Below are 10,746 nucleotides of genomic sequence, written 5' to 3' on the forward strand. Positions count from 1 at the left end.
AGACTTAAGTTTATGCTTACATTTACATATAGCTAGTTTCAGTGAAGTCAGTGACATTTTTCACATGTGAAAAGCTATAAGCTTAAGTCTTTTAGGATCAGGACCTTTTTTGATTCCCATTAAAAACAGCATTGTTTCTAAGGAAACATATCTCAGGCCCTGCCTCAGAAAAGCATTAAAATATGTACTTAAGAAGCACTACTTCATCACCTTGAGTAGGGATGCTTTTCTGAATTGGATCTTCCTTAATGCCACTAAAAATATTCATTAAGTTTATAGTAGTAGTTAAGAAACTACAGTTATATCTTTGCTTTTAACTTACTTGGTAATATTGGTATATTTATTTATGGTGACATTCTATTTTGTCTTCATATGATACATATTTCACAAAGATTTATTACAGGCATTGATTTTTGTTTGTATTGACATCTCCATATGAGGCTGTTTTCTTACAGATTTCTGCTGTTGCTATTGTCAGTGCAGTTCCTGTATTGTTGTCCAGAATAGGAGTGCTGATACCAACTTCTGCTTGTTGTCTAATCTAGCACAGAACAGATCAAGATGATACGGTAGATAAAAGACAGTATGTCATTGCTGCGTTAGTACTTTGACCATACTCACTGCTAGTGGTGTTGGAAGAATGAGCAGAAAAGTAAATATCAAAGGCAAAAAATACTGTTGCTTTAGGATTTTTTTAAGGTTCTGCGTTCAGTTTTGCTCTTTACTGCTTGCATACGTAGCAGCAGGTTTTTAAAACTAAGTTTTAAGCTGTGGGGAAACTACCTTACTATTTGAAGGTTACTCATGGTCACCAATCTTGGATTTTAGTAATATGAATAACCCATAAATGAAATTCATAATTTTAGTGTTGTTAATTCAGTAGGTGAAGTTACTGTTCCTTTCAAAAGATAGGTGTTTTAAAATCAACACAGGCCTTGTCATATTTACTATATGAGCATGATTTATATTTATTTATAATGGAAAATGTATTTTTGAACTAAGAGTGTATGTGTGGTCCTTTGTGATGTAACTCTAATTGCACAGTTAATTAAAGGAAGAATATATGTGATATTTTAAACAGAAACCTGCCTGGCAGCAGATGGCTGACTAAGGTGGAATTGGAAGAAATGTTGTTAGAAAAACTGTCAGATCATGATGTAAGTAATTAATCTTTCTAATCTTAAGGGGGCTTGTGTCTTAAAAATACAGACTATGGGTGCATTTTTAGATACTGAAGAGGTACAGTTTAGAGGCAGGTGCTTTTATAAAGAATTTTTCTCTTCCTGATAAGTCTGTATATGCTCACAACACTATTAGCTTGGTTTCTTACTGTCTTTGAAAGTACCCTAAGCCCCTCGCTTTTATCTAGAACGGTACAGAACTGTTAGGGGTTTTACATTGATAATAACATATTTTAGCTTTTCCCTCTAACATACTAAGGCCTAGAGTAAATGGACTTGTTCCTTGTCATCTAATTATGTAGTCTGGAATAGAGTATAGTGGCACTCTGTAATAGAAGTAAATGGTCGTTTATTCAAATTAATTGTTTTTTGTACTCACATAGGTTCTAGAAATATGGGGTAAATTTTCAAGATAAGAAACTTTATGGATTTATATACTGGTAAACCTGCACAAGAGGTCATTTAATCTTATGAGGGACATGATAGTAATAGAAAAATAAGAGAAAGATGATCCAAAATAAGAAATCCTTCCCTTAAGGATATAGTGTTGGCTACAGAATCAAATACCAGAAACAAGATACAAAGCTAGACAGATCAATCCATGGTCTAATCCAGGTCAGCTCTTCATACGGTCTCCTTGGTATGACGTATAGGAGGAGGGAAGAGGATTTTTGCAATTTTTTTCAATATCAGCAAATTCTATTGATACCTGGATTTGGAGTCCTCCTTTACATGCATCTGTGGGAATAAGACAGTTATGTTACTATCAAACCTGTTTTTTTCCAGTTTAAACTATAAGTCTTGCACTTTTCTTACTCGGAGCTTTTTCTACAGTCCTCTAAACAGCATTAGTTTTAGTAACAACAGGTTCAGTTGTATGACCAACTTTAATTTTGTTCTGGAAGTTTAAGCTTGAATATGATAGTATCAGAGAATATGACACTGAGCATATCAGGTATTTTCTCATGTAGAGACAATGGTCTTCGATACTGTGTCCTATGTACAGCATTACTGAGGAAATAGCATGGCAACAGCATATGTGCCCTTCACTCACTTGTCCTCCAGAACGGTAACATGTGATGGCTTCCTTGACTACAGACAACATGAAAAGGTCTTGAGTGGGTTTTTGCCCATAAGCAAAAGTGTTCTTCGCTGCTTGATTTTTTTGATCATTGCAACTCTGTAAAATAACAGTAGACTAAAGAAAAAAAAACCCTTTCATGCAAAACCATGAAGCCTCACCCCATAGGAATAAGCATTAAGACTTAGATGTATTTGAAACATCGAGGTATGAGCTACCCACCTTACCTGCTCAATTTTTTGTATTTTGCATTGCAACAAAATTTTCTGTTGTGTTTGCATTATTAAAATAAGAGTTACTGAATTTCCTTGTACTCTGCAGGTAAAAGTTTTTGGAGGCTTTCATTATCTAGAGCTTTCGTAATTTTTACATTTTTGTATTTTTATAGTTTTAATTTTTAAAGGCTTTACCACACATCTCTAGCAGATCATTAGACAGAAGTAGCTTTCTGAGTGATGTCAGAATTACAAGAGCTATTGCTATGTTACCAGAAAGGAATTAATTTTGTGCAGAACATTCTGGAAATGAAGAAAAGAAATATTCTTGAAATTACTTTTAACAAGTAAAGAAAAAGTAATGATACCTATACGAAAAATCCATTTTATATGTTAGCATACCTTTACATCCTGTGACCAGCTACCTAGCGCTCCTGCCAGTAACATTTCATAACAGGACGCCCCAGCTTTTAGCACAAATGGGTTAACACAGTGGTGTTTACTCTTTAATCACATGTTGAAGAACTTGGGAGGGGGGTATAAGGAGGAAGGAGAACCACACAGTAGCAAAGGATAATTTATTTCAAGAGGTTGCCCTTTAAGTCAAGTATCTCTTGAATTTTTAAATAGCTTGATTGTTCAGTTTTAAAGGAAATCATAAACATTAAAGTAACTCAGCTTGAACAGCCAAAGATAGATAGATAGATAGGTATTTCCTGTATATATTATGAAATATAATCATTTAAGAGGTTCAGTTTACTGCAATAAAATTAATTCCATGTCAATGAACATGTGCTGACTTACTGAAAATGGGGTGAAAATCTTTTCCTTTTGCCATTTTAATAAAAGAATAATAAAAGATTGAAGACCTCCTGAATGTTTTCTTTTGAAACGTGAGATGACCTTCATTCTAATATAATAAGCCTGTATTATAAAGGAGTTGGTTATACTTCGAATTGAAGATTCATTGTTGCCTAAAGGAAAGGATTAGGTGTCTTTAGTCACACAAAATGATGCATCTGCATGCTGTTCGTAAATCAGCATGTAGGTGCCAAAGTGTCATCTTGTCAGAAATCATCAATAAAAGTGAAGTAGGAAAGATCAGGTATATAAAAATAGAAAGTTTTAGCAAATGCAATTACACTTGCATCCCTTAATGAACTCTTATTGTCTACAGTATTCAAGATTTATTCAACTGCTACAAAAATTGGTGACATTGCCATATGGTAATGTTGAGGAGAAGTATATGCAAAAGTTTTCCAAAGAAATTGCTATGCAATTACAAAAAGTGGTTATTGAACCCTTGAAGTATGATGAGCAAGGAGTGGCCTTCAGCACTGGTGAAGGTAAGAATTTCAAGTTGGTTGCTAATAATGCATAATTTTTCCTTCTCAGACTCTTTATGATACCAGTGTAGGACACTGCTGATAGTCTCACTTCTTCATTTTACATGCTTAAGTGTATACTCTATATACCATACAATTATATTATATTATGTTATAACATACTAAGCTATGATAAGCCAGGTATCAAAGTGGGAATTTTTGGCACAAAGCCTATTAACTGCTAGTTTTTATTTGTATTTCTATACTGTAGAGAGGATCCGTTGTGTCATACATTGTGCAATGCAAAAAGCTTTCTTTGCCCCCAAAAGTTGACTTTTGAACTTAAAGGACAGGGAATGGGGGATGTACAAATACAGATGGAGAACTTCATAGGTGAAACAAAGTGTTACTGCTTGATGTGGAAGTGTCGTGCTTAGACCACTGAGTAACCTCTATCATGAGCTTTGTAGGCAGTCCCAAAAAGGAAGATTTTGAAGGGGATGTGAAGAATAAACAGCAAAGCAGTTGCATACTTGAAAATAGCCCAGGAAAAAGCAAAAGAGGATTTGTTAAATTTTCAAACAAGTAGACGAAGCAGATCTAGAGGCAGGAATGGGTCATTTGATATTGAGTCAGAGATGATGTTAGAAAGAAGCCATGAAGGTCTCTGCATTTTGTGAACACAGACTATTTTACATTTTCAATGGAGGGACACATAGTGGAGGAATGGTGATTGACTATATAGGAAAATTAATGTAGCCACAAAATGGATAAGAAAGTCTGAAGATTTTCTGAGCAGAGCATATGCAAGTCTGTGCTTACATACATGCACACACCTCGTTATATATATGCTGTACTTTAAAGAGGAATCTGAGTCAAAGATGAAATGTATTCCTAAGCAGTAGGCAGAGGATGATGATAATCAAGAGCAAAGGTAGGAGAGAACTTCAGGGGCAAAACAGAGCTCTGTTCTGGCTGTGTTGACTTCAAGATGAAGTTGAGGAGATGTGAAAGAGCCAAACCGAGATTTGATCCATAGTGGTTTTTGAATAGTGTCTTTGGAAGAGTAGTTGCTGAAGTTAGTAAACATGCAACCCATGTTATTCAAGAAAAGCCAGATAAGTTCAAGAACAGTCTCATTTGTGTCTCCCATCACCCCCTAAATTAAACAAATGGTCTAATCTGTTTCAAAATCCGTTTATCAAAATGATGATTTCCTTTGTGTTACAGAAGATCAATCTTTAGGCTTTAGGGTAGAGTGTTTGTTGTGCTTTAACTTGAAGCTAATGCTTTTACAGACAGAACTGAACTATAACAGGTAATTTCTGAGGAAACTATGCTAAATGATGCATAAGCATTGCTTATACCACTATAATTAAAGCATTAACCTTCTTTCATGTGAATATTCTTAAACTGCTGTACCTTTAGATGGCTTTTATAAAGTATTTTAATATTTGACTTAGAAATTGTATTTATGACAAACATAGATGTTCAACAAACTCTTTATTTTCCTATATTGTGACCTCCCTAGGTCCAGAAAATTTCTTGATCTGCTAAAGTTAATGGGAGGTACACTACTACCTTCTCCCCATTTTTTCCACTAAGAGAAATAGAGTGAATTCATGAAGACTTCCATAGCTCTCAAAACAGGAAAGAGCCTTTTGGGTCATTGACAAGCCTGCATATTGATATATAAATTGAAATACATGGAAAGTTGGTTGTTACTTGTTTGTATTTACTTCCTTCTCCTCACTTTTTGTGTCTGTGGCATTCAAAAAGAAACCTCTGGTACTATATGAAAGCGTAAGGTTTGCTTAACTTGTTGAGCACTTGAAATTCTGCAAAATATTAAAGTCACATAACAGATTGGTTTTACTTCCCTTAAGGTCAAAGAAAAACTGCAAGAGCTACTGCAGTAGTTTATGACAATGGAAGTGGAAAAATTACAGTGAATGGAGTGGATGTTTTACATTACTTTCCAGTGCTGCAGGACAGGTGAAAGCATTATGAAATGCTGCATTCTAACTGTACTGAAAATATCTCACCAAAAGTCAGGCCATACAATTGTATTTTGGTGCTGTATTTCATGGAGTTGACGTTATGTCTCTCTTCCTCCTGCCCCCCATAAGTATCTGTTTTATGAAAATTAGCCTTGTTTTTCCTCCTAGTGTCGAGGACTTAGTAGTATAAAAACTGATAGCTAAGCCTTGCTCTCAGTGTTTCTCATCTCTCCCTTTTTGAAGGGGTGCAAAAATCAAGAACATAGCCTATGTGGATAATTCAAGTTTTGGTCCTCTTAGAAAAGGCTTGCAGTTTCCTATAAAAAAAAAAAGCCTCTTAAAATATGTTTCCTAAGAGACTTACAAACTCATGTGTTACTGTCATAGTGGAAAGTAGCATAGTGGAAACAAACAAGGTGAGATACTTCATATAAAGCTTCAGATTTGGAGGATATGCAGAGTTTGTTAACCTTCTATAGATAAGACTTCTCATAAGAGATAGTAAATTTCCTGTATCAGCCTTATATGATTTTTATTTATATATATATACATATATATATATATATATAGGTAACTAAGTTCAAGAAAAGAGTAAGAGGTTGCTCAGCCTTAATATCCAGAGCTGACGAATTTTAGCATTCATAGGTAATCAGTGAAACAAACTTAACTGCAAAAACAAACTTATAATACTTACCCTTGACACTCTCTATATGGTCCTAGCAGTGAATTTCCCATTGATTTCATTGCTTTCAGTGGAATTTCGGCATCTAAATGCCTTTTTGGAGCTCTCTGAAAGTTAACTGTGCTTTTTGCATATACTATGATCAGAAATGTACATAATATGTAATTGATGTAACTGTATTTTTTTTTTTTAAGAGAACAGTTGTTGTTCCCTTTCCAGTTTCTTGATAGAATTGGAAAACATGATATGATCTGTACAGTCTCTGGTGGAGGAAGATCTTCACAGGCTGGAGCAATACGTTTAGCCTCAGCAAAAGCCTTGAGGAGTTTTGTGACTGAAAAGGAGGTGGAATTCATGAGGCAAGGTAGGAATAGAAACTTCTATTTTATAATTAACTGAATTAATACAATGATGATGAAGGACCAGATGCTGCAAATTTGAGTAAATAATCCCAATGAAATCTTCTGTGTATATATGAATTGGATCTGCATTTATTTGTAAATTGTTTTCAGTTATCCTTTGTATACATTTTGGATGACTTGTCTTAGGTCCATCAACCAGTTTGTATTGTGTCTACATAGAATCACAAAACATGAATATATATGCACTAACAAATAAATCTGGACCAGGCATTTTGTGAGCTGTGAGCTAGTTATACTGTATTTTGTTTCACTTGGGTAGCCTCACCTTGCTCCTGTTTTAAAAGCCTTATTTTCAAACTTAAACACTAGTGAGTTAGCTTTGAAGGGGATAGTAATGAGTGCAAACAGATTGCATGAAACAAGCCAGAGTGAAGGAGCTTCTTTCCTCTGTTGCCTAATTCAGAGTTCACAAATTAGCTAGGATAAGATACTTGGATACTTAGATAACTGCAATATTTAGTACTTCTCAATGGTTACCCTTGCAGCAACTGCAGAATTATGAACAGTGAGCTTTTAATTATGCTTTCAGCACTAGTAGGGAGGATACCTATATGTATTCTTACCAGAACAGTTACTTTTCCACTATGTTCCCATCCCCAGAAGTAAAGCTATCTTTATGCCAGTATCTTTGCAGCAAGTTCCTCTGATTACAGCTTTTCAGTATTGACAAGTGTACCCTGTTAGGAATACTCCTGTAAGTGGACATTTTAAAGAATCCATTATATATAACGAGATCAGCATAACTCTGAGCAGGTTTTGGACATTGCCAAATATGCTTTTGAAACACTAGTGTAATGTAAGGTTTAAGTAAAATATTTAAAGCAATAATCTGGATTTTTTTAGGGTTTGTAAAGTGATGAAAAGTTTGTAAAATGAGAAAGTTCAGTTATTAAAAGAAAGTTAAAATGTTATAGTGTTTGACTAAATTTCTTTTAGCTTGTCTTATACTGAACCTTTGTCCTAGATATTGCAATTCATATGCAAAATTACTGGCTGTCTTGAATCCCTCTATTGGCATGCACGTGTAGTATACATGTAATATAAACTATAAACAATAAATAAATGCAGTTTTTCTGTGTTCTGTAGCTGGACTACTAACAACTGACCCACGTTTGAAGGAACGAAAAAAGCCTGGTCAGGAGGGAGCCAGACGGAAGTTCACCTGGAAAAAGCGTTAAGTCTGAGTAGATTAAAGAAATGCAGAATGCTACAAGAATTGCAGAACATACCTAACTGTGGTTTAAAATTGTTATATAAATATATTTAGTAATAAATATCTTTTTGCATTATGACTACCATGTTTTCTCTATTTAAAAAGCAACAAGCAATTTTATTTATTTATATAAAATAAATCTTTGAAAATTGTGGCATGATTTGTCAAAATACTAGATCTAGAATAGCAACTTGAATGCCAGGTTTATGTCTTAGCTCCACTGAAGTCTATCACAATTTATTGTTGGTGGATTATAACTTTTCAAAAATCAGTCTATTTGTTTAGTGACTTGACTATCTAAATTCCAGAGTTAGGCAACTACTGAACAGATATTTGGACCACAGTGTTGAAGTGTCTCCCTGCCTCATAGGAATTTGAGGCAAAGTGACAATTTCCCACCTAAACTATGGTAGGGTTGAAAAACTAGAGAGAATGGTACTGACAATTGAGGGGCTGTAGAGAGAACAGTCACAGAAGCTAACCTTTTTCTGTGGAATCTATTGTCTCCAGGATCCCTTCCTAGGTTAAGCAGAGTGATTCAGAGCAAATACCTAATTTTAGGTGCTCTGAATCACCCTCTGGAGGCGTCAGTTTCTCTGTTCTTCCCCATAAATGCAGAAAGAGCTGGAGGGACTAGGCTGAAGTTGGTCTTTTCAAATACTCTCCTCCACTTCTTAAATCTCAGGAGGCCTGATCAAGGAGGTGTGTTCTGAATATGGCTAATGTACAGATAGCATTGGACTCTGTCAAATACAGTCATAACTTTTCTTTTTTAAAATCAGAAGCAGGAGGTGATGACAGTGCTGCCCACTGCCTATCTATAATTGTAGTCGTCTAAAATAGATTACTGATTACAGCACTTACCTAAAAAGTGAAAAATTTTGGTTTATTTTCATCTTCCTTCCTGAGGCAGAGGTCAAATATATAGAGCTTCCAGCAAAAATGCACTGATCACTATACTATAGGAAGACATCCTTCACCTTTTCTGTAGGAACTGGCCTACAGCAGAAAATAATGTAAGGTTCATTGAAACAGGGGAAGGCAGGCAAAAAGAAGTACACTGTCTCTCATAACATCCTCATAGGCAAGCTGATGAAGTACAGGCTAGATGAGCAGACAGTGAGGTAGATTGAAAACTGCCTGAATGGCAGAGCTCAGAGAGTTGTGATACGTGGCACAAAGTTTAGTTGGAAGCCAGTAACTATGGGTGTACCGCAGGCGTCAATACTGGTTCCAGTCCTGTTCAACTTAGTCATCAGTGACCTGGATGAAGGGACAGAGTGGAACCTCAGCAAGTTTGCTGATGATACAAAACTGGGAGGAGTGGCTGATACACCAGGGGACCGTGCTGCCATTCAGAGGGACCTCGACAGGCTGGAGAGATGGGCAGAGAGGAACTTCATGAAGTTCAACAAAGGGAAGTGCAGAGTCCTGCACCTAGGGAGGAATAACCCCACGCACCAGTACAGGCTGGGGACTGATTTGCTGGAAAGAGCTCTGCAGAGAAGGAGTTGGGAGTCCTGGTGAAGGGCAAGAGTTCACCATGAACCAGGAATGTGTCCTGTCAAAGAAGGCCCATGGTACGTTGGGCTGCATTAAGCTGTGTTGTGAGCAGGTCAAGTGAGATGCTCCCTTCTACTCAGGCCTGGTGAGGCCACATCTGGAATGGTATGTTCAGTTTTGAGATTCCCAGTATAAGAGAGACATAGAGCTACTGAAGCGAGTACAGCAAAGGGCCACTAGGGTGCTCAAGGGACTAGAGTGTCTCTCATATGAGAAAAGGCTGAGAGAGCTGAGACTGTTTAGCCTGCAGAAGAGAGGACTTGGAGAGGGTGTTAAGAGGACAGGGCCAGACTATTTTTCAGCGATGCCCAGTGTCAGAGTGGGAGGCAATGCGCACAAATTGAAACACAGGAAATTTTATCTGAATCTAAGGAAGAACCTTTTAATTTTGAGAGTGACTGAGCACTGGAACAGGTTGTCCAGAGAGGTTGCAAAGTCTCCATCCTCGGAGCCACTCAAAAGCCATTTAGACAGGCTCCTGGGCAACATGCTCTGGGTGACCCTGCTTGAGCAGGGGGGTTGGACTAGATGATGCCTAAAGGTCCTTTCCAACCTTGACTGTTGTGTGATTCTGTGAAATACAGCTCTGTAGTTCTAATAATCAGGGTACCTATCCAGCTATGAGGAAGTCTGGGTTCCTTCCAAGTTTCTTTTAAATTAAAAGACTGCACTACCTGGAATTCTTCCTTCCCAGCTGAGTTTTCTAAGTGCCAGAGTACAGCCTTTCCTCATTTATGTTTGCCATAGATTATACCAAAAGTAATACGCTTCACAGGTAACAAAATGTACTAGCAGGTCACTGCAGGTGATATACAAATGACTATGAGTGATCTCTATGGGTCATTATTCCCAAGCACCATTCAAGAGGGGTCAGTAAACAATAGACCTCCTGCACTGAGTAAAACAGGATCAGAAATTGTGCTTTAGAGGTGTGCATCCTTGTCTGATACTCTTCTGATTCCTAGCTCCCTAAGAGCACTCTGTGCTTCTTTTAACTATTGTTTCTTGAGACTACTCAGTAAACTTAAACAATATTTGTCTAGTATGACTGGTAGCTTTAGCAT

At 36.7% G+C, this 10,746-nt stretch overlaps 1 protein-coding gene across 2 annotated transcripts in view; it reads left to right on the plus strand.

Annotated features, from left to right (window-relative positions):
- Positions 1 to 8,198, plus strand: part of MRPS9 (mitochondrial ribosomal protein S9) — a 34,158-nt gene extending 25,960 nt beyond the window's left edge. Inside the window, exons 7-11 of one of the 2 annotated variants that reach the window (XM_064502961.1) lie at positions 1,082 to 1,157; positions 3,655 to 3,823; positions 5,689 to 5,797; positions 6,679 to 6,848; positions 7,975 to 8,198. In XM_064502961.1, the coding sequence (XP_064359031.1) occupies positions 1,082 to 1,157; positions 3,655 to 3,823; positions 5,689 to 5,797; positions 6,679 to 6,848; positions 7,975 to 8,084 (634 nt within the window). In that variant the 3' untranslated portion in view covers positions 8,085 to 8,198. The remainder of the gene's footprint in view (positions 1 to 1,081; positions 1,158 to 3,654; positions 3,824 to 5,688; positions 5,798 to 6,678; positions 6,849 to 7,974) is intronic. The other variant, XM_026103269.2, reaches the window with a different exon arrangement.
- Positions 8,199 to 10,746: the final 2,548 nt, after the last annotated feature.

This window comes from Dromaius novaehollandiae, chromosome 1, assembly GCF_036370855.1.
Source record: "Dromaius novaehollandiae isolate bDroNov1 chromosome 1, bDroNov1.hap1, whole genome shotgun sequence".
Lineage (NCBI taxonomy): Eukaryota > Metazoa > Chordata > Aves > Casuariiformes > Dromaiidae > Dromaius > Dromaius novaehollandiae.